The sequence below is a fragment of the Semicossyphus pulcher genome, unplaced genomic scaffold, assembly GCF_022749685.1.
Source record: "Semicossyphus pulcher isolate SPU_LCO1_2020_fin unplaced genomic scaffold, fSemPul1.0.p SCAF_10, whole genome shotgun sequence".
Taxonomy (NCBI): Eukaryota; Metazoa; Chordata; class Actinopteri; order Labriformes; family Labridae; genus Semicossyphus; species Semicossyphus pulcher.
Window position 1 is genome coordinate 20,294,892 of NW_027211604.1, and position 27,046 is coordinate 20,321,937.

The 27,046-nt window shown below is 40.8% G+C and overlaps 1 protein-coding gene across 1 annotated transcript in view; it reads right to left on the minus strand.

The window, feature by feature from the left end:
* Positions 1–27,046, minus strand: part of fstl4 (follistatin-like 4) — a 217,869-nt gene that overhangs the window by 113,342 nt on the left and 77,481 nt on the right. The window contains exon 4 of the mRNA XM_069674450.1: positions 17,935–18,177. Coding sequence (XP_069530551.1) covers positions 17,935–18,177 — 243 coding nt within the window. The remainder of the gene's footprint in view (positions 1–17,934; positions 18,178–27,046) is intronic.

A 27,046-nucleotide genomic window follows, 5' to 3' on the forward strand; every position in this document is an offset into this window, starting at 1 on the left:
AGGGCTGATTTAAAAAAGTAGATAGCGTGTCGAGCCATTTCTGACACAAGAAATGCAGATTTTTAAAAATGTTGTCAGACTTGTCAATATTAACACCAGCATTGATGTGTTTCAATCTCAGTAAAGCAATATAATTTAGATTACAGCTCAAAATACATGTTTAAGTGTGCAGTTTAACTGAAACTCTTATCGATTAATAACCGGTTAACCGACAAGTTTAAAATTAGAACAAAAACAGATTAAGAAAACAAAAACACACGTTGCAACACACAAAAAAATTCCTCCAGCCTGAGACCGCTGCATGGAACATATAGGTGGGCTATAGGCCCAATACCTGTAGAAAATAACTTAGATCTCTCTGGAAATATTGAACGTCAAATAATTAATAGAATTTGTATGATGATCAAAAAGAAAAAGTATCTATATTTGCAATTTTTGTATTTTCCACAGCTCAAATAGCCAAGGCCAGACTGCTATTTCTTGGTCGTTTAATTTTGCTCTCTTCTCAGGCTCAGCTCAGCTAACGACATCAAAACATGTGTTTCTCAAATGCATATTAAAAGAAAAAAAAACTTTTTTTTTAACCATTTAACAGATAGTATTAATCGGTTAAAATTCTTAATGCTCGGTTAATGGTTAACCAGTTAAAGTGCACATCCCTAATTTAACAGGAAAATAGGTGCAGAAAAATGTCAAACAACAAGCTACAATAATCCTTAGAAGAAAATTAAGTTGTACATCTATTCTTATCTGCTACTAAACTCAAATAAAAAAATGTCACATTAAACCATCTGTCGCTCTTAAAACAACCATTTTTGGTCAAATGTAATATATTTTTTATAACCAGACCAGCTGCTGCTATCAACAATATAAGCATGAGCAATGAAGGTCAAAGTCATATCATAGTCGCTATAATTTGATGTATGGTAAAGCATTTATAATTCATCACATACACATGTAGAAAAAAAAGTTTGCCGAAGGAAAATAAAAAACAAACAGCACTATAGGAGGAACTTAATGATGTTAAGTTCCATAAATGGTGGCAGTAAAAAAAACAAGTGTTTTTTTTCCACCATTGCAAGACACATAAATATAAAGTGTCAATGAAATATTGTACGGAACAACCCAAGACAATAAAACTGGGCCCTCAGGTACAAACACTCAATCTAATTAAAGAGTAAACAGTAAATTACAGAAGCTGAATTGGCAGCCTTGATGTGCATCGTGCCAGCAGGCGCAGGCAGTGCAGTGGGACTGTGACCAGATGGAGCAGCACCTCAAGAGGAAGCCAGCGGCTCCCGCTAGCATCAGTGACACCTGTAACATAGACGCTAAAACAAAAAGGTCAGCAGCATTCATCCATAATGCTCCAACTCTCTGAGGAAACCATGTGGGATGAGCTTGAAAACAATAACACGGACTGATAACTTCCCTGAGGCAGCTGTTGGGGTTGTAACTCCCTCCGGGTCTTAGAATTACGGCTCTCTCCGTAGTCAGCGACTTACGGTAGAACGGTGACTCGATGATGCAAATAGGCCCCGTGGTGCCGAGATGCTGCAGTTGCTAATAATGAGCGCCAAGGGCACAATGTCACTCAATATATTGGAGCTATACGGTATAAGCTTCTCCTGTCGATGGCATGAAATGACCGTGAAAAAAAATAAATGACTGTTCCTCCCACAGGAGAATATCATATGAATGCCTTTTTTTTTTAACAGTATTTTTTTTTCACTATCGCTGTAAAACTCAGCTAAATTGTCCATATACACAAACAACGTGTCAGCAATTCTGACCTGCTGTTTATTGGGCACAGCCAAAGCCACATAAAGACTCTCTCATTACAGAAGGCCTCCGATGTTGCTCCATGGTAGTGCGTTATTAGCCATTAAATCAACCATTCATATCAGGACACTGACCTTTGTCCAAGGGAAAGAGACAGCGTTAAGAGCTTTTTTATATGAACAACCAATAAATAAACCACATAAAACATGAGCTTACTCAAGGAAACAGCTTTCAAAAGTCATGAAACAAGAGAGGGACCTTACCTGATAATCTTAGCATAAAAAATGTGCCAAATATAAATTATTTATGTCTCAAAAAGTTGTGGAATAAAGAAAAAGAAATGTCATCAGAGGAGCAAAGTTTTGAATAATGTCATCATGGCTAAAGATGATTTTTTGGGGTAGTTTCTTGGCTCATCTTGGCTGTCTGACAGAGTCTGGTTCTGCATGAGGTTTCTGCCAGGAGTATTTTCCTTCCTGTTGCCAAGCGCTTGCTCATGGTGGATTAATTTTGGGTCTCTGTAAAAATTACAAAGAGGACGGTTTAGACCTGCTATCTCTAAAGTGTCACTAGATAACTTTTGTCATGATGTGGCGCTGTATAAATAAAGTTTGATTGATTGATTGAGTGATCCTGTGTGAGGTTCTCAATATAATGTAATCTTGAAGATCTCCGGTTCGTTCTCTTTGGCGGCACCTATGGCGATAAACAGTAATCACGGGAGCACGCATTCTAGTTATCCAGACAGTGTTGCATGTGTGACGTCCACGGTTGGCTCCAGTTGTAACTCTTGATTTTTGATCTGAGCGTCGAGTTTGTATCTTTTTCTTTGGATTTTCACATATTTTGGAAGTTGTATCTGTAGTCATCGATCTTTTCTTTGTTTGTTCAGCCATAGTAGATTACTGTTTACTCGGGACAACCGGAAAAGCAGCCGCTTAGCTCCGCCTACCCTCTCTGACAGACCAACCACTGCTGGGTGATGGAAAACACGTCACTAACTGGGCGCCACTTGTGACTTTGTCTGCGAATGTCGCCACAGTCCATAATACTGCAAATGCAAAGGCTTTCATCAGTGGGCCATAGGTTCAATCACCATTGTGTTACCTCATTCGGCGATAGATAGTGACTTAACAGACATTTATTTAAATGAAAGTCTTGAGGATAATTACTTTCACACAACTTGAAAAAATATATATTTGCAGATTACATTTTAATTATTTCTGTTTTGCACAGTAAGTTTTTCAATACATCTTGATTTCTGAAACCATACTTGGAAGTTCACATTCTTTGGTAAAAAAATAGTGCTTAAGTAGCTGAAGTGTCGTGGCCAAATAAAGGGCTCTGTGAGAAGCTGGGCATTCACTGAATTGATGATTCAGTCAGCTAGAGAGAGTTGGCAAATCAGTTGCCACAGCACACTGAGCAGCGCTGGTTGTCAATCTGGGTTCGTTCTTTGCCCTCTGGTCAAACTGTTGAGCTGGCAGAGTGGAAATATATAATCTGACAGCTCACATTACACAGGACAGTGGAGAGAGTGTTCAGCCTCGCGATCGGGGGGGAAACGGCCGGCAGAGAGAGGAGAGGCAGTAAAAATTGACTGTGTGAGCTGAGCAGGAAACATGAAGAATGAAGCCGGTTTGGACAAACTTTATGAGACGGACTGAGTGTCACTGAACTTGACTCTCTGTGTAATAACCTCTACCCCTGCATGAAGGCAAAATCAATCAGGCTTTGATTTAAAGTACAGACTGTGATTTTCTGTCATTAAAATTGGCAAATGATTAGTAAGTGCATAAATAGCTGTGAGGCTCGATGAAGTCTTATCTTTGGGATTGCACTGATTATTAAATTGATTTGCTGATTATCTGGGACTCTTACTATTATTATAATTTCCCTACTGCTCTCTTTGCTGTGACTGCTTCTGTAAAAATACACATCAGAGGAAAATGAAGTTGAATTTTCCCAATTAAAAACATACAGGTGTACAGTTTAATGTCACTTGTGCTGTAAGGCAAGGGGATCCCTCCCATCTCTGCTTCAGCTACTTCAGTTTCTGTGGTTAAAATCGGTAAGCTAGGCCACAGTCACACTTAATTAACTTAAAAAGTTTGCATCACAAGCTAACTTTGACAGTGATGAAAGAAGCACTTTAAAGTAAATACTGCATAGAAGTTAGGATAGGTTCATCATTGTCCTGCACAGTGTATCTATAGTAGTTAGGTGCTTTTTTAGTTAGGGTCCCAGGCAGTTACTTTCCTTGCTAAATAGTCAAGTGTTTTCTATGCACAAAGTGGAATGCAAACATTGCATACAAAGCAGCAGATTGGCAGTCAAATGAACCGCCACCCATAGGACGATGAGAGAGGCTGTGATGGATCAGGAGTGAACACAGTCATACATTTTACACTCAGAGCTTGTGTGAGTGTGAGTGTGTGTGTTTGTCAGGGACTTTTAGTGTTGTATGTTGTTTTTTTTCTACCCAGGGTCACTTTGCCTCGAGGTGGTGCTTGTATTTTTATTTTTTTATTTCCCAGCTCACGCTCTACTTAAGCTCTGAACCAATTTAACACAGAGCGGGGAATGTAGAGGGAAGCTTGACAGAGTCAATCAAATCCCCGTCTGCACCATATTGGGAGCATGGTGAGAGAAAAATGAGGGCGAAAGATAGAGGAGAGGAAAGTGGTCTAGAAGGGGGGATTGAAAGAGGGGGGTGCAGAGTGACGGAGAGGGGGAGCAATTTGTTCCATCTTGTACAAAAGACAGTTTACTTTGCGCAAAGTGCCTGGAAAACAGCAAATGCATTACTTGATTAGTGTCCAAAATGCAGTGAGAGATGTTAATGGTCTCACTTCATAGAGCTTTAAAAAAACACACACACATTTGATGATAAAGTTTTCAAAGGTGGGTGCAGAGGCACTGGCAGCCATATGTATTCTGCTTTTACGCAGCCATTAAAGTGATGAAAGAATTTTGAAAGGGAGGAGAGGGGCCAAATGTGTGCATTTGTCACTTTGTAATTTCTCAGTTGTTCAGAGGTGTTTGCCAACAGCTTTTAAAAAGAGGTGTTACTAACGGTAATAAAAGCAGACCATGTAGATAAAGAGCTCCAAAAATTATGCAGTGCCACCTGTTAATTCAACAAGAGACAAGACAGAATGCCAAAATGGCTTTCCACAAACAGAGTTAACATCAGGGATCTGTTAATTACTTCAACGGCGGAGAGAAAGAGGGCACAAGCCTGCGTGTTGGAGAGAGGCAGAGAGAGAAATAAAGAAATAGAATTTCCAAATGGCTCTGTGTTTTCAATTTATTCACTCATATCTCACAATTCAATTCTCAGTATAGCTGTGTGCACCAAGCTGGGCAACATAAGTAAAAAGCCAAAGCTGTGCAGCCAATTCCAAGGGGCCTATTGTGGTGCTGCAGCTCAGCAATGAAAAGGCAAAGTGATAGGCAATACCAATATTGTGACAAGCATGTCAAAATCTCTTCAGCGTGAGCAAACATTTTCTTTCAGAGGAGATTATTTTGTTTTTGTCATGATGAGAGTGGCGTCTGAATTTCCTGTGTGAGAGCGTAATATGCCTTGTCGGAGTGTGTGTGTGCATGTTAGAGAGGTGAAGAATTAAAGAACAAAAAGTAGAGTGTGCAATGAGGAAAGAAGGGTTCTTGATGCAGCTTAGAAATCATTCAGTGCTTTTAAAGGGTTCATGAATCAAAGGGATTTAAGAAACTCAAACTGTGCTGTATTGGTGCGGGAGAAAAAGACTTTGGCTTCTTCATGATGCTGCTAACTAATTACAGTCATCAGTACAATGGCCAAGTATGGGTAGCCAAAATGTGACAAAGGATGCCAAATAAGATTTGATTTCTGTTTCTTTCTTCTGTTGCCATTTGGATCATTCTTATTGTTCTGAGTGAAAGCCAGAGTGGGAGCTAACTGATTTAACTGATACAAAAATGTCACTTATAACAACAGCCAACTGTTGTTCGTGTACACATGATTCCAAGTGTTTTGTGTTAAAACGTACTTCAACTGTTGTAAGATTTACATCAGTCAATGAAGCCAAATTATAATTGGAGTTCACATATTTTGATGCTCTTAAGTGAACTTGTGCATGTGGCCCCTGACAAAGACTGGAATAAAGATCCTGATTTACCTAAAGCATAAGATTAAAGAAATAATACAACATAACTATAGTAAAGAGTACAAGGAATCTGTATTTGAATATACATACTTAACCATCTGTTTCTTTTGTATTCTTTCCATGTCCATCGAAGGGATGGGTCAGGAATTTAGAATATTCAAATAGCCATTCATTTATAAAATAAAAAGAGTTCATGCAAATAGTATCTCATCTTAATTATTATTATTTTTTCAATGTTTTTACCGGTGCCTGGTTGTAATGCGTCACTACCATCAGACGTTGGCTGTAGCGCATCTGAAAGCTGTTTGCTAACCGCCATTAAATAACAAGAGAAGAAGAAAGCATGAGCGCTAGGTGCTGGTAAAACAGGTGTGTTGCGCTGTGAGATTCGGAGACCTTTGCAGCTCTCAGAGAGTTCTGTGTGGAACTCAAAAAAATAACAACTATGCCCAGTATGACCGTCAGATTGTCACCGTAAGAGAAAAGATATATGTCTGTTGTATATTATATATATATATATATAGTATATATTTATAAGATGCACATTTTTTTATAACTAGGGCGGCCAAAAAATGTGTTCATTAATTACGGAAAAATAACGCACTTTATTTTATCCCCTGACATCACTGAGCATACAACCATATACAGCAGCTTTGAAAACATGGCGGAAACCCGTCACACAACGTTACCTGGCTTATCATTTTTAATTATTTTATCTATCTGAGATCAATCAACACGTGAACAATCTGGGGATCTTTGAGTAATAGTCAAATAGTTCCCAGTGAATATCGAACAGTATTTTTGTTTGAAATGCCCATCCCTAGTCCGTACGTATGTAGCGGACCCAGTATTATGTTACTCTTTATAAATGACATTGTTCCCTTAGTGTAACTGCAAAACAAACATTGCTTCTCAGAGGAGAGACAGAGAAACCAGGAAGGGCTGACCTGATTACTGTCTGTGAGAGTTCTCAGTCACCCAGGTCAGGGTAATTCCAAGTTTAAAATAAAAGGCGACCGGACTTTCACCTGTCCTTCAGTCGGTGTGGAACTGACGAAGCCTTCCTGATAAGAACGATGTCTTTAACCAAGTCCTGTTGCCTTTTGGATAAGACTGAAATATTTAACCACTTTCTGGCAACAAGTCAAGCCTTCACCTTCAATAATTTGTCTTTACAAAGTCGTTAGAGAAAAGTTTCTCTGCAGCATTATAGATGTTAATACAGCACATTAAATGAAGGCCAAGGACTTCTTTGAAGAGGATAATTAAATACATCACGGTTATACAGTATATTATATTATTGCATAAATGATTCAGTTTATTTCCTTTTAAACACAACCTTTACTCAATGCTTTGGATCACCACACACCATTCAATACCATTGTATCCTACTGATTCTCCTAAATCAACTCTTCATTTTGCTGAAAGCCCACACCAGGTGTTGTCTCTTCAATACCGGCTGCTGCCTTATCCATGGCTGACAGGAAAACACTATCTTTTGGTGCAGTATCCTTGACGATGTCCCACAACCACAAAAGCAGGGAGGGTTACATCAGTGACCAAAGAGAGCTTTCTATTTTCATAGGGGAGACTGATGTTCATGAGGCAGGGGACCAGAGCCGGACCAGGGGACATCTCTATCTGGGACAGGGCATCCATTTCATACAGCAAATACTTCCAGCGTAATGAATCTGGGGGGAGGGAATCAACCTAATGAGTTAAAACCACGTGACCGTTGAGGATAGAAAAAGAGGAGAAAGGTGTTTAGGGGGGAAAAACATGAAAAGAAAGATGGGGATGGTCGGACTGCTCGTTAATAAAAGCACTATAACAAATACAGGGCTGTCAGGGGAGTCCTGGAGGGTGTTAGGTGTGTGCTTGTGTGTGAATGTGGACGTGTCACACCTGCTAGCCCAGCCCAGCTTCAGTCCTTTTTAACCTAACAAAGAGTCAGACGGCAAATTCTCATCAAATTCTGTGTTACGTGACCTCGACAACTTTACACCCCTGCTGAAACACATTTATAAAATTAGTCACTGTGATGCGGCGCTGAATGGTGTCTCATTAGGGGGCGGCCGAATGAATGAAGGTAATTTAACACGAATTGAAGAGTCCCCACAAGTCGAGCATTCATCTTCGACCAGAGATACAAAAGGTGAAAAAGAAGCATCATGTAGAGTTCAGCCCTCTTTGAAAGGACCACTGTCTCAGTGCTGTTCCCCTGACAGGTTCTTTGTATGGCTTTTGACTCTCACCTAAAACATCATCACAATTTCCTCCCCCTTTTATCAAGTCGTTTAGGAGTATGAATGACTCTTCATCGGGATTCAGGGCTTTTTCTATAAGTCGGTGTGTGTAGCATAGCCCTGCTCCAGGATCAAGAAAAATATTTAGAATTATTTATGAATTATTATATGGATAATAAAAACTGGCCACAAGAAAAAGATTGTGTCTGTCTTATGAGTGCAAAAAGAATCATTGCTACAAACTGGAAGGTTACCACTAATATAATGGAGAAATCAAAATTGAAGAATTGTTAAGTTTAGAACAAATGTCTAACTCAATGTCAACCCCATCCTACGAAACTTAATTAAATTCATGTACACATTTATAACAACATTACCTTCACTGAAGAAAAGAAAAGAAGAACCCTTCTTCTTTTCTTTTCATGTTTTATTTTCATGAAGAAGCGATGTAGTACACAGCCTTTGTGTATGTATGTATTGACTTATCCATTCGTATGTACAACTATGTATGTATGAGCAGATGTTTGATGGTATAAGAGCATTTTATGTTACATACAGTATGTATGGACATAAATAGGCGAGATTTACATTGTTTATTTCTTTCTTTATATATTTAAACAATTGGAAAATACCTTTTCAACCATCTTTTTCTCTCCTTCTTTTTTCATGTTGTAATTGAATGATATTATGTTGTAAACGTTTTTTTTGTCCCCTAAGCATGAAACAAAAAAAAAAGATGTAAAAAAGGATCCGTTTTCAGGTTAAAGTTAGTTACGTTCTAGGGATGCACAATATTGGATTTTTTGCCAATCTGATATGCCGGTATTTTACAACTCATTTAGCCGATCATCAACTCTCTTCTGTATTGGAATTAGCATACAGTATAATGGTGATACTCTTATCACATTTGTTACAACGGTCGGGGTGACGGGTCTTGAGATGGTTGATCAAGTTTGTAGTGCTGAAAGACTTTGCCTTGGCTCCTCATTTTTTTTGCTTTGCTTTTGGCTTCTAACTCTCTCATGCTGCAGGTAGACACACGTGACGGTATCACGCTGCACAGGTCTTCTTCGCGCCGGGGACATTGCGCCAAGGTCGGGCATTTAATCAAGTATGCAGCAGCCCATTATTTTATCGGTAATTATATCGGCGGATATCGGCGTGTTGGCCGATATCTGATAGTTCATTTTTAAGCCAATATCAGCCGAAACCGATAACGTGCCGATAATATCGTGCATCCCATTTACATTCTTTGTAGTTTTCCTTTTCCGCAAGTTCATCATTTTATTCAACAATAACAAAGTAATAAAGCTGATCAGCAGCCTCCTTTTGTAACATAGTGTGTGTAAAAAAGTGTAGCTTTCAGATCCCAGTACAGAGTCCCTCACCACTGAGAGAATAACACCATACCCAAACACTTGGCACACGTGTAAGCCTACTACACATTATTTTAAATCCTTTCAGGTTCTGGCACAGAAGAGTGTGAAACAAAAAAAGAGATGAACATCCTGAAAGTGCCCACTCACGGTTGGTTTAACCATCTTGCTGTGACCCTTTCCAGCCTCTGTGTACACAGCTAAAGCTGCAGAGCTCAAGCTCACAGCAATGTTAACCCTTCTTATGAGAGACGAACGTTTGTGTGACCAAATTAAAGGGCTCGGTCATGGGACGTGGCAGAGGGTTAGCCAGCGATAGGATGGACAGTGAAGGCAGGGTGGAGCTGCGGGAAGGCCAGAGAAACAAAGACAAAGGGTGCGGTTTGGATGGCTAATGTAATAAGCACAGCAGCCACTGAAGGAGGTGGGATGATAAAGAGAAATCAGAATGGTTGAGGCAGCTCTTTCAGTAAGGGACACAGCAAACATTGATCCAAATGAAAAATAGAGGAGGAGAGAACAGAATCTTAATCTCCAGAGCACACTGTACATGTCATTTTTGTTGAAATGTAGCTACAAAGCCAAGACAAATGATGATATAAGGGATCAATAAGGAAACTTATAAAGTTCCTGATGTTTACATGGGAAATCCACTAGGGCTGAAAACATTACTTTTACCAGAAATTATCAGGAAAATAATTGAACAATTAAACAAGCTTTGAGGACAGCGCACAAGGGGCCAAGAGATTAACCAAAGATGTTTGACGGCATTGAAAGTAGAACAGACAAACTCCAGAACAACTTCTGGCTTTTCTTTAAGTAAAAAAAAATGCAAAATAGATTTGAAAAGCGTCTGGATGACCAGATGGATGGATGAATGGGTCAGTGCCATGTTGTAACTGAAACACAGCTCACTGTGACCCCTGGGAGAATCGGCGGATGGCAACACATCACCCCTCAGATCTGGGAGTCAACAGCATTACGACCAAGTATCTCAGTACGGCTCTTGTCCCTAATGAAGCTGCCACAGCGGGGCGCATTAAAGACCCCCCCGCTGTGCGCCTTACATGACCCAATGGAAACAGATGTCTCTTTGGTCTGCCTTCGTTGGAGCTTCCTACTCATCAGAAAGATGAAAGCCATTAATCAACTGTGTTAGTTCATTTTCAAATGGCTTCAGAAGGATGGAGTTATAATCAAAGCCAGGGTCAGAAGTGGGTCGAGAGGGGAGAGAAAACATCTGTGTGTGTGATGCTAATTTCACGTATTAGCAGAGTGATTGGATGGAGACTTAAATGACCTTCCATAACTCGCTAGTAAATCAAGTGCTCACAGATTGTCAGTGCCAGAATGTGCGTGTTTGCAATTCAGATGGAGCAGTTCGCCCCTTGAAAAAGCCACTATCAGTCAAAGCTGTAATTGATAGAAGCAATAGTATTTGAAATTGAGGAGAAAGTTGTACAAACAGCTCATGGTTTCGCCAATTCTACATTCCTACCCAGCGTGCATTGCACGCCCAGCAAGAGACGCTGGAGTGAAATACCACTATTTTCACTGCAGGCAACGGCTCAGAGTGGTACAGAATCCGAAATACGCTGAGAATATACCGGTGGATCGTCAAAAAAATCGTCAGGTCTGCAGTCTACATTTCAAACCTGACGATTTTGAACGAGAGATGACATCGGAGGCGGGCGTCCTAGATTGAGGAAGTGTAGTTTAGCAAGCTCCCTGGCCTCCGCCAGATGACATGTTTTACGTAGTCTGGCAGAGGTTTTCCAGGGCCCATTGGAGAAGCGTCCTCCAAAGGCACAGAGAGAGATTGCATTTTTTTTTCTACCATAATGGCATGATAGGACTGAGGTTGAAAATTGGGGAACTGGCCCTTTAATCAGACAGTAAGTTCAAGTCCTTTTATAAAAACATTTCAGATTTCTGCCATTGCAAAGGAAAGGTTAGCATTGGCCAGTGGTAAGATGGAAACTTGAACCCCAACTTCCAGTGTCAATGTCGAGACGACCGACTTTGTGCTTTTGCTAGGAACATAATAAAAGGTTGTTTTACGATGTTATTAAAAAATCTCAATGCGGTCAAGAAGTCAATCTCATTTCAACAAATCATCTCAAGCTATCACAGGTTTCAACATGCTTGTGCTGCCTTTGTCTTGATCATTCAGGAAAAGAGAAAATATGATGATGAAAAGTCAAGGGATGGCACGGTCTCTCTATTGAAAGGTTTTATCATTTTGATGGCGTCAATTATTGGGTGGGGGTTTGTTGGAGGGCATCATTTATCAAATAAGTTAAAAAGCAGACGACATCCTCAAGGAAAACCCGTTTTACGACATTGGGCAATTACAGTCTAAATGGGTAATTGGGTTTGAGTGCAGCTGGCATATCAATCTTTTTTATTGACAATGTGCCCTATTCTGAAACCATTGTGGGGTCAAATTACTTTTAGCTCTGAAGCTGTTTATCAATTTACCATTCTGGTGGAGACGTGATGACTTTCACTTGTGTGAGAAAGTGCAGTTTCTGAGCAAATTCCTCACCACAGCCTTTGTCATGTGGGTTGGTTAAGCTAGCTCAGAGTAATCCTAAAAGTGCTGCCATGAAAACAGACTTTAACTTATTGAAAAGGTGCAACAATAAAAAGCCCTTTATCCTGTTTGTGGCCCTTTAACTTGTGTGTAATAGCTCACAATTGACTTGTGAATGTGGCTTTTTTTTGTGGCCCATTGTTACTCTAATGTTATTCTAATATGTGCACTCATTGTTAAGTCAATATGGATTAAAGTACCAGTTAAACGGACTGTGTGCAAATATAAAGCAGCCAGTGACAGGGCAGAACAAAGAGCCCCATCCAGAGGTTTAAAGTCATTCTTTTCACCATACATGCAATCATCTCTCCTGTCCGTCACAAACCTCAAATCCAAACACTTTCAGTACACCAATGCTACCATGTCAGACGCAGGCTAAAGCCTCCTTTAGGCTGCATCAAAGAGAATATTCGCATCTACAGATAGACGAGTGGTAAACACCTTGTTTACCTCGACGAGTCTACAGTAGTTTAAAACATTAAACCCCTTCCTTGGTTTCTCTCCACAGCCTGAGGAACAAGGTAAATACAATTTTAATTAAAAACATAAAACTAAAGCTGAGCTTCATTTTCTCCTTGAAAAAAAGTCGACCTTTTCTCAAAAGCATTTAGAAACATCCCATGTTGCATGCTCCGTACAGCACAGACAAAAAGGCAACAAAAGGAAAGTCGAAAAGCACAACCACATGAAATGCATTACAGTTCATCTTCAAGCATTTCGCTTTAAGAAAACATACTCATAAAAAACATACTTGAGGCAGGCAGCTAGAAGGCAGATGCAGCTGGACTTTGGTTGGGGAATGAGATGATAAGATGATGGTGCTGATTAGGGCTGTCCCTTTCCCCAAAAATCAAGTTCATCAAGTTGATGTTGAGATGATCAGTTCTGTAGCACAGTCTTATACTAGTAGCCTAAAAGCATAGCTCTGAGAGAGCGGAAGTGTGTGTGCACGAGTCACGTGAAGTGTTGGGGACCGGAGCAGCGGAAGAGCAGAGAAAAGAGTGATCGGTAGCTGTTTAAACAACAGAACTAATGTACAGTTTAGGCTGTGTTTATGCATAATAAAGCCTGCGACTCCTCAAGACCTAAGCTGCTTGCCCTGCTTGCTGCTGGCGTATTAAAGTGACGGGAGTTAGCCCCGAAGCTAGCTACAGCTTCGGCCCTGGAGCAGAACAACAATAAGTCTGCCCTGTGCTTTCTGACTACGGTCGGGACGCTGAAGCAGGAAAGGTTAACAACAGCTTGGCTCGTTAGTTTCCTCTATTGCTTTGTAGCAGGCAGCGTATTATCGCCATCTGTTGGAATACAAAGCACAGTACTTTGAACGTGAGAGCATTCTGGGACTCTGGAGAGCTGATTACTAATGTGTTCGTGGACACGCGATTTCTGCTGTGCTTCAATTTTGAATTCGATTACATGACGACACTTGGAACTATTAATATTTCACCAGGTCTGAATGATATATTGAATTTCGACAGCCCTAGTGGCAATAATATTAAAACACATAATATTGATTGATGATATTTAGGGTACACTTTGAGAACAGGCCCACAACAGACGTTTGTTAGCAGAAGATTAGCAAACCAGGCAGGTGGAAAAAAGGTAACTTTGTCAGTCATCTATAGTGAGGTTTAGTTGAAATGAGGCAAGGCAAGTTTTAGCAGCCTCAAAGAGCAGATCATTCAGATGATTAAAGTGTGAAAGACGAATGTTATTCTGCAGACTTGTGGCAGCGACAGTGAGATTTCCTACATCAGAGTCTGAAGCGACCTGGAGTTTGGAACAGTAACAGAAGAGGTTGTAATTATGTGCCAGCTCATTCAAAGCTTTATGAATAAACAAAACCTTCAATCAACTCACCACTCAAACAGCGAAGGGAGGTCAGCACTACTGAAAAAAAGGTCCTTCTTTCTTTTGCCAAAGTGGAGAGTTTGGGACTAGCTGTGCACAGTAAATCACAAGAGTCCAGAGATGATGAGACGAAAGCCTGCATATGCACTTGCCAAATTCCACCCTGCGACTTTGGTTATAGCTCTGAGCTGAAGGAAATTGGCTTTCACAGCAGAGGTTTAAGGTTTATGAAATTTTAAAGCAAAATAACCAAAAAAGAAGCCCAAAAGGTTTTTGCCATGTGGCTTAATGCATAGCTGAAGGGAGCCAAGAGATCAATTTCCATCTGTGAGGGGGTCGTTCTGAGACCGAGAGGAAAAACTGTTATTGCTATCTAGCTTTGAACCAGCTCCAGGCATCCAAAAATGGCTTCAAAATATAAAATCAAAAGAAACAAAATTAGAGGAAAAAAATTAAAGTGCTCAAAAAGAGGCACTAAATGTAACTTAATCTGTTCTTTACAACCATTTGTTTCAAAGAGAAACACAGCACAACAATAAGAAGAAATCACCACGGTTTTTAGTCTTTTTTTCTGTTAAATTATTTGATAATTACGGTAAAATTCAGTGTATAAGACGCACTTTTAATACTTTTTTTAATCTAAAAAGTGGACTGCTTCCCACATAACAGTGGGACCAATATACCAGAATAAAATGCCGAGGGAGGTTGTGATTGTGTTAAGGTATTTTACCCGCTCTCCAGTTGTTAAGTGGTGACGTCACATCTCTGCATTAAACTGTTTCTGGGTCAAAGCCGCGGCAGTGCTGTTTTGTGTTTTCCGCACTGTTTTAAGCGAGTAAAACTAACTAAGATTGTTGCTAACGCTTCATCACGGACATGCACCGTCATCATCGCCAGTGCAGCCGCCACCCTCACAACAATCAACGTAACCGTAGGCTGCCAGCTACCGCTAGCTACCACACCAGTAGCTAGCAGGTTTGCAAACTCGACATGGCGAAAACAGATAGCCGGCTATAATTCGTGTGTGCTGAAATGAAAATAAATTGAAAATGTGTTATAATAACTTGTATACACATTTTTATTAATAAATATTGATAGAAAACCTTTCACCCTTGGGATACCCCCAAAAACAGACTGCGTCTTATACTCCGGTGCGACTTATATTCCGGAGTTTACGGTATATAACAACACAACTGCTCAGTAAAATACTGACAAACTCCATCCATAACAGCCAAGCAGCAGATACCAATGTTTGGATGAGTTACACGGGGTTCAAACCAGGAGGTGTTGTAATTTTAATGAGTTTTGAGGAAACAATCAGGCAACAAAAAATGGCCAGTAGGGATGTGAGCTTTTCCAGAGAAAACGTAAACACTGCACCTCCTCTCCTTTTCTTCTTCTGTTTATAGAAAAAAAAACAATAATTGTGAATAATGACTCAGGTAGAGCACCAAGAGAAAGGCATGAGAAAAGATGTTTTTGCACGTAAGGTGCATTAATTACATCCCAATTACACACACACACACACACACACACACGCGATTCCCGTGACATCTGACTGATTTCCAACATTTTCCATCTCCTGCTGCTTTTACATTCAGACCTCTCGAGTTTTAGCCTAATGTGCCGACTGAACATCCTTAATGTGGATTAGCGATGCACGGTGGTGGCTGCCAGGAATCCTTCCCTCCACAATGTGATACGACTCAAAGTGCTGCCATGTCTGTGTCCGTGTGAGTTTGTGTTTTTGCTCTGCAGTGACATGAAACTATGCACTCTAAATAAGTATAGCCTTACTTCCTTTTTATAAACCTACACCCCGAGGGAATTTAAAAGATGTTTAAAACTAGTCTGGCATGGAAAACAAAATTTACAAAGGAAGAGATACAGGTATGCTGTACATGTGCATGCATACTTGTAGTATTGGAAAATGACTGTAAGCTACTTTTAAAGAGCAGCTCCAGTCATGTTTTGAGACGTATAAAATGCTCTGCTTGAAATAATAAATTGTGTCTACATGTTTTTTCTGCAATTTAATTAAAGTAAAAATCCTCCCAAAGCATCTCCTCCTACTCCCTCATAAAACATTCCAGAATCTGCATAGTCCCCGCCCACTATGCAAATGTCCCCATCCACCCCTCGGTCACAAAAACAAAACACGTCTCTGCCCTCGTTTAGTGGCAACCTGTTGAAACTTAGCTAGCTTGAAATGTAGTAATTAGTAGTAGTAACGTTAACGTTAGTAGTCAGACGTGAGTTCACCCCGTCCATTAACGGGATTGGCTCCTTAGGTTTGTGACGTCTCAAACCTGCCAATCTGAAAACGTGTTGTTCAGCCTGTCTATGGTACACTGCAGCTTAAAAGCAGACAGGCCCAGCCATGGAGATGACTGCTGATGTTGTCCCTGATATGTCTAGTAGCACATGAAGAATACCACATGGCATGGAGATGTTTACAAGGTTAAATACTGGATTTTCACTGGAGGGGGGCTTGAAACATGAAGAATAATGTTTGCGTATGTGAATACTTAAAATAAGCAGGAGCCCTAGCGAGCCCCGTTACCTTTAAATCGAAGTCGTGATGAAACGACTGGGCTGTTTGTTGGATGATAATGCTGAGTGTTCATGCTGAGGGTGCACTTTTACTAATGACTGATAGTCAAGGTGTGGGAAATGTAATGATTTTCTATAGAGAACTGGTGATCCAAAGTAACCTAGCGCTGATTTGTGAGCGCCAGGACATTTATGTAGTTGAAGCATTGGAGAAAAAGAAAGTCTCAGAAGTGAGACGTGTCTATGGACAAACCGCATGAACTAACTTTTTATCACTAAAGATCTGGTTTATGACACAAGAGGTTTAAATGCTTGGATGTAATCAGTGCATGAACAACCTGTTAATAATATATGTACTTTACTCTAACATTGCCTACCTTCTCAATGGAAACTGATCATGTCAATGCCAATGTTTGGGACCAAATTCTAAGTACCTATGCTGACTTGAATTGTAAGACTCATCGTAACAGCAGCAGAGCACACAGAGGACATAAATACAGCAGCTGATTAAAACGCTTACTATCAGAGTTCCAATGTCAGCGCTTAGCTATACTCTCAAAGAGAAACCTGACCCCGAGCTGCAGCCTTCAGCGCCCAAACTACAAATGATGTCATTCTTTCATGTCAATTGGAGAGGCGTCTGACACAAACAGCATTATTTCTGAAGTGATTGATGCTTGTGACAAAAGCTTGACAGCAGCAACAGCGTACAAAACAATTGCTTTGATTGTTTCTACATCTGTTTTTCAGTTTAAATGTGTAAACATCAAACCAAAGCCAAAGCCCCACTGCAGCCCTAAAGTGCTCAAAAGTGTGCCTCGCAGGTATCGCAACACCAGTGAGGGCAATTTTTCTAATAAGTGTAGCCCACTCAGTGATGCAGACAGACTTCAAAGCATCTATGCAGCATCACAGTGTTCTTATAGTCTAGCAGCAGTTGTATGGCAACCTAACTAATGTGTCCTAATGTCTGTTTGTCCATGAGGCTAAACAAGAAAACGATTAAAAGTCATGTAATGGATTCACTTTTTCACAGTTCATCTCAAATTTCATCATTTTCTTAAATACCGGTTTATTTTTTTAGATAGCAAATACAAAAATCCATCTATTAATATTAATGTTTTTGCAACACTTTGGATTCAGTTTCAATATTTTCACTTGAATCAATACCCCCCACACTGATATTGAGACAACAGAATAACAACTGTAAACAAACAAACATCAAAACTCAAATTTGGCTGAAATTTCACTGGCTCAGCTGTGAAAACAAATTGGTTTGCCAAAACCACAAAGGCAATCATTCCTCAAATACAACCTGACAGCAATGATTTGAGAGTTTTTATGCAACAAAGATGAAAAAAGTCGCAGTAAAGTGGTACCTTTGAAGAAGCAGTCCTTGCTGTGCACCACATAGATCCGTCTCCTCTCCAGGCAGGCGGTGCGGTAAACCTCGCAGTGGTTCTCGTAGAACCTGCCGTCCGAGCCGCACACCGGCACGAAGGAGGGCCGGCATTTTTCCTGGCAAACACACTCAGCGCGGCCAGTTTCTGCCATCAGCACACACTGTCGACCCCGTCCGCAGTAGGTCCTCCGACAGGGACCTCCGTCTGGGTCAGAGAGGGCTGGAAGAGCGAGGGAGAAAAATGGTTTATTTTTGGAAAGGAGCAAGACATGAAAAATCTGTATAACCACAATTTAACTTCTCTTCATACTACTATGACACAAAGCACAAGATAGAGACGAGCAGAAGTTGCACAAGGAAAAATCACCAGTCTCTCAACACAGATCACAAATGTTGTTGTTTTTAAGGCCTTAAATGGTATGGCTCAGTCGTATCTTGTCAATGTCCTGCCATACTAAGTATATTCCAGTTAGAGCACTTAGGTCAACCAACCACTTGCTCTGAGAAGTCCCAAGATCAAGACTGAAAAACAGAGGGAATCGTGCCTTTGCGGGAGCTGCTCCTAAGCCATGGAACAGCCTACCTATCCACAGGAACTCTGCAGTTGGTTGACATTTTTAAGTCGCTGCTAAAGACCCATCAATGAGCTCGACTCTTCCTACTTTATCTTATACTGTCAAAGTTTTATCTTTGCTCTTATCTGTTTTATTCCTCTATTTTAGTATTTGTGTAATATTGTGTATGTGGATTCTCTTGGTTGTACCGCACTTTGGTCAACATGAGTTGTTTATTTAATTGTGCTCTATAAAATAAACTTGACAATTTTAAGTTTAAATTCCCCCTATTCGAATCCAACTGCATTCTGAAACAGTCAAGGCCCAACTCTCTCCCCTCTCCCTCTCTTGCCTCTTTTTAAGATGTTGAACAGGAAGAAGTCCTGATTATCAATATTCTCCCACTATGACATTACTTTGAGTGTCACTCTCCTAAATGATGTTCAAATGCTTCTATGTCATAGCTATTTAAAAAACTGTACTGAAAAACCATTTCAGATTACACTTCAATTGGCTAAAATTGGGCTAAAAAGTGACAATATGAAAATTGTATTGTCCTATATTTAATAATGGAGATGCACAAGGTGCCAGTACAATAAAACAAAGGAAACATATCAAGTTTAACAGAGTAACAAGGTGAATACACCAGTGTGCACCAGAAATAGAAAAAGCAGAAACTCAAGCCAAACACCTCCACGTCTGATTGGAGACAGTGCTAACCAGGAGAAGCTTTTCTCTTTGAACAAAACCGATCTCCCTACAAACAGCCAGCTGTCCTTATTAACACCTCTCAGCACTCATCCGCATACAAACATACCTGAGCATGAAGGTGCACCTTCTGCACACCTTCTGCATTTCCTACTCTATCCCCTATCAACACACAATCATGGTTCACTGTCTTCATAACACACACACACATGCATTCACAAATGCACACGCCAGCACTCCCATCATCACCACTTACTGCCCAGGATACCTTCTCCCTGATTTAATCTATTTGCACTTAAAGCAAGTCAAAAAGTTGCTGATGCAGCCGGACCCTCCACATTGGATTGATCTTTCCTGACTCCACGAGCTTGACCAGAGCCCCCCTCTCTTGTTGTGATCTGAGGGTTGGATTTATGGACTCATGTGCCTCTTGGTTATTGCAGTGAAAACAACACGTTTAAACAGGTACAAGCAAGTCTTTTAGTGCCTCTCAAGCTGATCCAGTAAATGCTGGTGGTAATAAAGAAGACATTAAATTTTGGTTGAAAATCTTCCCTGAGTGAACACATTATTCATACGGCTGTGGGAAAAGCTCAATCAATATTAGCAAACATGAAAAACTCCCACGCAGGCTCCCACATTGTGTTGAAATCATTGGCAGAGGAGCAATTCCAAATCACTGTTAATTTGATTAAGGATTATTAAAGATATTTTTGGGGTTCATGTGCACATTAAACCATTTTAACATGCAAATCAATGACTTGAAGAATAACAAATACAGAATGTACAGCTTTAGATAGACCAGTAAATTCTAAGTATTAGAGTTCACATCCTTCTTAAAGGAGCAATTCACCTTGGAAAAAGCCGCTGTCAGTCAAAGCTGCTGTTCTCTGTAATCGATAGAAGCAATAATATGTGAAGTTGGTGCCATAGCTGTGGAGAAAGTTGTACAAACGGCTAGTGGTTTCGCCCATTCTACATTCCTACAACACCCAGCGTGCATTGCTCCCTCTGAAAGGAACGGCCCAGCGAGAGACGATGGAGTGAAATACTACCGTTTTTGCTGCAGACAATGGCTGATAGCGGTACAGAATCCGAAATTCGACAAGAATATACCGGTGGATCGTCTAAAAAATCTTCAGGTCTGCAGTCTACATTTCAAACCTGACGATTGTGAATGAGGCATGACATCGAATGCGGGCGTCCTAGATTGAGGTAGTGTAGTTTAGCAAGCTCCCTGGCCTCCGCCAGGGTAGTCTGACAGAGGTTTTCCAGGGCCCATTGGAGAATGGATAGCGTCCTCCAAAGGCACAGAGTGAAATTGCATTTTTTTTTGCACCATAATGGCATTAGCTCCCCATAATAGCATGATAGGGCTGAGGTTTAAAATCTGCAAATTGGCCCTTTAACCCCTGAACTCCCACACAATACCGCCCATGCTGTTACTGAATATATAGAAATATTAAAATCTGTTAGAGAAGGATTGGGCTTAGTGTTTATCCTTCAAGGTCTACTTTTCTCAGATCAAATAAATTTGGGTGTGAAGGCAGTGCTTCGGCCTCTTTTGACCCAGCTGGGTTTTAGTGCTGTTTTCCTCTCAAGCATTCTGTGTCTCTTTTATTACCTGTGATGTTAACAAGCTTTTTTATTTGCCATGGAAACCACAGCAAATATAAAGGAGATGGCTGTTGGCCGCAGCAATCTTACAAACTAATTGCACATGAATAAACTCGATGTCAAGGTAGAGAGGAAACAACACTATAAAATGTATTGCAAGTCAAACAGCTAAAGAAGTAACTAAGCATGTAAAACAAACTCTAAAGGATCAGCTCGTAACATTACACTGCAGTTATGGGACACTCTGAAGGCTGTTTCCCTATTACAAGGAAATGAATACATATCCCAAAAGGCACTTGGCTGGCCATTGTGTTGATGCTGTTGTGAGGCTGAGTCGGTTAAGATGCTGAGAGGGGGTCAGTCCTATTATCCCTCTGTGGGATGAGGCTAAAAAGCATACTGGCTTAGCTTAAAAGAGCCCGGTCCAGCCTTTTATAATCAAACTGCTGAAAACTGAAATTGAATTTTCCTGGAGTATAATCATATCTCAGCTCTCAGCATATTCAATAATAGAGGTAATGCGCTGTTGTCGGAGGACAAAAGTTCTGTAATTACATAAAGGCGATTCCAGGGCCGACACACAGAGGCTCACAATAACACACACACACACGCACACAAAAACACATTAATACACTAGCACCCTCCTACTCCCTTTAGGTGTCAGTATGCAGGCAAGCATACTGTACTAAACACTCGGGGGAATACACTAAGAATGAATTGCGGCCGCTGATAGCTCCATAAATTGCGCATCATTTGCCCCCACTATGTGCTCCATCTCAAGGTCTGATTCACAAAGCAAATTGCACTGATGATATTCAACACACCTATAAGGTTTCACAGATCCTTGCAGTTTGCTCTTGTTTTGTGTCCAATTGTGGAGAGTAGCTGTCTGCACCGCCACTCTCTGCTGCGCGGTGCTGCTCTCTCACTTGATCGCAAACTGACGAGTCTCAAATCCATCCACAGATCGATGATGAGCAGGGAGAGGAGGGGGCAGCTCTTTGTATAGTTTATTGTAAAGCCCAGGCTCAACAGGTGTTTACTAGTTTAACTGTCTGTAACGCAGCTTCATTTTTTAAACGTGCCCACAACAGCAGCTGGTCCAAATAATAATCCCTGTCCTGCGTAACGGCTCCAAAAGGGCCCGTGTGCCGGGGTTGAGCCTCGCACAGACCCAGAATGATTGGTCTCCCGATCATAAAAACAATGACAAAATATTATTAACAGACAGTTTTTACAGACAAATACATTTTTTGATCAGACAAAAGAAATAATTGTCGTCATGATCACTGTAAACTCAGAGTGTGACAGCCCTTAAAATACTGCACCTCATTTACCACCAGGTTATATTTTTACTGTAACTGCGCAGTGCTGTTAGCGCTGCGGTTTGTTTTTGCCACGAGGCTCATTTACATAGAAGGGGGCCAAATTAGCCCCGAATGTCTGCATAATAACTCATTTAAATACGTGCAAACGGCACCGGAGCACTTGGAGAATGAGGCGAAGTCCTATTAATAAACATTATAAACAATGAATTATCAAATTTACACGTCTGTGTGTTATTTATATTTACATTTTCGGAGTCAAGGTTCCTGCATTTGCTTCTCTGTTTTATCCTGTTGTTAATTATAACGACAATTACAACTCTACAGGTTTTTAAAGTGTTGGTTTGACTGGGCTGTAGACTTTATACAAGAAGTCGAAAAAAGCAATTGAGCCTAACTCCTGCATTCTTTATGATGGCAAACAGCAGGCCAAAAAAGGTCTAATCGTGCAACAGTCACTGAGAAAATGACGTTTATGAAGTTTAAAGTTGGCTTCAACACAGCATGAAGTTCATTTTGTATATTATGGTCACATTAAGGGTAAAATAGAAGATAAAGCAGGGTATGCTACATGGCTACATGTGAGAAACAAATCGCGACCTGGGCGACCTGAGATGTACAGTGCGTATTCGTACTCGTTGACATATGGTCACTTCTGGCACAAAATACAGATGGCCACGGCCTCAATGCCAAACTCGAGGCTTCAAAACAGAAGTCTGCAAACAAATGGTAGATGTCCCAGAGGCTACATACACTTTGTATACACAGGCTACAGACTAAACAAGAAATTAAAAGACATATGATGATCATTTTACATGTTAAAATACATTTTCTATAGACAAACCCTTTAATTAATTACTAAAACATAATGGTGATAGTAGTGTAGATAGTAACTGCAGCTGTATAGTCAGAAACAAATAAATAAACACAGGGCACAGATATGTGTTTGAAGCATTACCTGCTACCCGATAAGTATTAAAAATCTGCAAGAGGAAGTTGTGGGGTTAGGGGTTGGCCAAGTAAATACCCCGCAGGGAGTGGTGGAAGTGATGGTGGTGGGGGTGGGGGTAGGGGGTGGTAAAGTAATGACAGACTCAATTCCTTTTTATCCAGTTTACTAATTGTTCGGCATGTCTCGGAAGCATCTGTGGGAAATGCAAAATAGCGCAGCTCCCCTGCGACCTTGCTGTTTATGTCAAGGTCGGGGACGATTACAAGATCGTTTGTATTCTCCGAGCGTGGGAGATTAAACGCTTAGCAACAACCGTCCAGCAGCAGTTACCCACCGGTGGCTCTTCTTCCTTCTTCCTCGCCTTGTTCTCTCCCTCCCTGCCTCCCTCTTTCACTCCATCAGCCCTTCTTTGCCCTTTCCCTTTTTGCTCAGAGAAAAGGGTACAAGAACGGCAGACACTCAAACAAGAGAAGACAATAGCGCACAAAAGTTACATCGACAATACACAAGCTGTGTGACATTTAGCTAAGTCAGAGCGCTCGCATTCATCCTCGCTGTAAGTCCTTTGTTTTGTGTTCTCTTGGACCGTGTTGGCTGCAATTGTGGCTTGCTTAAGAGGCTAAAAGTGTCGTTTGATAATCCTCCTTGTCTAAGCTGCAGGCACAGTGCTTATGAATAATGGTTCTTAGAAGTTCAGAGGCTCTGCGGTACCAGGACAATGCCAGGCTGACCATCCGGTGTCGAGCCTCGCATCCTGTCACTCTAGTCCTTTCTTTTTAATTCTGCATTGGGCTCCAGTCTTTTTCCAGTTTATTTTGCTGTGCATGCATATACTCTGTGTCTTTTGTCCGAGCCTCTGTGGTGCAGCGCTCTGCTGGGCTTCAGGGAAATTGAGAGCTTGTATTGTCCATTCTAATCAGAGATTTCAGGACATGTTTTGCAAGTTACACTGTTGATAATTGCATGGGAACATGAGGGATTTGTGCAAAGTGCTAAGAACATTCTGCCTTATCTTTCTGACATTTTTCGACAGACAAAGATAAGTTTCCCTTTTCATTTCCTTTTATGCAAGCCCTAAGTGGATGAGAGCATAACTGGAGGCACAGCACGACAGTCTGCCTGCCTGACTGGCTGGCTTTTCATTTGTCGGGAAGAAAAAGCTACAATCTTGTCAGTCTCAGCCCTCGCTGTATTATTATTATGAAGCCACTGGTAATTTAAATCCAGAGCATCCAGAGGCGTACAATCTGTAAGAATGCAATCACATGTGCATTGTACGGCAAACTTGCATAAAGAGCACAGCACACACTCAGAGAGAAACAGAGTCAATATATGTCACTTCAGCAGCACAGCGCTGTCTAAACCCTTGCTCTATTTAGCATCTAAAATATGCCTCGATATATTTATACCTGAGGCTAGACTCTCAAGCTCTTTAAATCCCTTTAACATTTAAAGGCAATCACAACAAACTTTATTTATTTTGCATGTAATCCAGCTCCACAGAGGGGTAGTTTGTTGTTTCTGATACGTTCTCCTCAGAGACACGAAGGGACACTGCTGAGCTTCTTACTAATTAGACTAGAAGAACATTTACCCTGCTGATATGGGACTCGCTGCCTGCAGCACAAGCATGTTATAAACCGCCGTGATCCATGGAAACATGAAGCCGGAGTCAGAAACCCTTCAGGAGATCAGTCAGTGACATTTACAGAAACAAAGATGACTTTTTTGTAAATCGCAGTACAGCCCCAAAAATGTCCTTAAAATGTCTTTTCATTAAACTTGTCCTACAGTTGTTAGACATTTATGCACACGCAAAGTCTCGATGTGTATGAAGCACTTGGGTTTATGCATATGTTTTGAAGCTCAAGACAAGCTCTGTCACATCTGCTGATCCCACAGTCAATTCTATTTGCTCTGAAGCAGCTGTAGATAATTAAATTCAGAGACGCGCCGTCAAACACTGTCTCCCCTGTGCCGCGCAGTTGGACAAAGCGCTTCTGACATGCACGCTGAGCTGGAATATCAATGGACAACAGCAGCCCTTGGTGCTAGGTGAGATATGCCGTGGCATACACACAGATAAGAACAAACCGTCCCTTTTTTTGCTGCATTGTACCCAAAATGATGTTACTCCTCTGAGGAAACAAACTGGAATACAAAGAACCAGAGACAGAAAGTACTGCGGAGTTTATGTTTGTTATCAGACATGTCAGACAAATGTTTTGCTCTCCCTTTTTTTACATGAGGCAACGTTTTAAAATGTTATTCTAGGTTTTTCCAACGCTTCCCGGCTGATTTTCATGTTCAAAAACTTGCACTAAAATTTTTAAATTCAAAGTCATTTGTACAATATCTGCCCCCTTAATCATTGGGCTGGAAAGACCATCATTAATAACTAATATCCACCATGGACTGAAAGACCAACAACCTAATGACCGGGACAGGATGTAAACCTGTTTATAAAACAACTGGCCTTTTCCTGACTCGCCCTGAACACTAGAGACGACTACAGCAGCACCTTTACATGAAGTAACTTGAGAAGATAATTATATTTAATATAAACCTTGTACTGGAGCCATTTTTCTCCATTAAGTGCTCCAAATTACCCATTACCTCCATGACCTCTTCTTAATGGCAGGTTAGCCAGTACCTTGGTGTTTCACTGCATTTGATTGAATGGATGGACCTAAAAGCCACTTTAGTATGCAAAGTCTTTGAGTAGTTGTTTTAATATATGCTAATACAGAGAATGTACTGTTCAAAATGGGCACCTAGGTTTTGGTATATATTGCAGAGCGCAAAAGTGTACAGGCACTTCTGACCCTCCTACATAACATGGTTGTGTTACAAACTAAATAAATGTAAACTTGGGGAGTTAAGCTGGAAGGAAAGGTTGATCAATGATCCAACACCTGGACCTATGGTCATTAGTTTCGGCCTAAACAACATATCCAAATGGGGCCTAAACAGGCGTTACCTGTGTAAAGGGGCTTCAACAGGGCATGGCCTCAGAGTGGGCTTTGAAGTGTGTTGGTGGGGCCCGCATAAGCATTAACAAGGGCTAGAAATTAGGGCTGTCAATGAATATTCTAAATTTGAATATATAATCGAATTGTAAAAATAAAAACCACATAGTCGGATATCAAAATTAATATTCGACATGAAAAAAGTCAGTACTACCGCATGTTCTCGTATATCTGTGCGCACACTCTCAGGGTTACTGAGCATGTTTGAATGCATCACAACGTCACTTTATATGTTAGTAATTACCTTCAGTGTAGCTAAAACAGGCTAATACAACAACTGTGTGGCGTGTGGTCACGATGGCGGAGAATTCAAATCCCAGCCTGGACAGACTTCACGCCCAGCGTAACAGATTGGTATAGGTATGTCGCCACATATACCTGTCACAGCACAGCTCGCTCAGAGCGCTGAATGTCCGTTTAAATGTAACCTAATATTTTATTTGTTTATTTTGCAAGTGTAGGAAGGCTATGTTGATCTTTTAAAAGGCATGTTTATGTTTGGATAGAAGTTTGCACCTAAGTTTGTCTCTTGTTTTATTGGTAGCGACTCTTGTCGACATATTGCGCAAAAATTGATATTCAAATAGTTTGAACGTCTGCATTTTTTTAGAAGGAATAATCATTATTGGACAATTTTGACAACACTACTAGACATATAGGCATACCATTCTACCACTATGGGCCCTTTATGGAGCCCATCAAGGGCCCTTTGTCAACCCATATGGGCTAACCCATGTGGGGCCCTCCTTTAATTGTTTTTAAACTACAGTCACACAGAAGCAGATGCTCAAAATTACCTAATTTTGTTGGGTTTACTGACATAATAAACCTAATGACTATTTAACATTTGTTCTCACAGGCTGGTGCCAGAAAACAATCACAGTCTCTCCTTCTCTGCTCATTT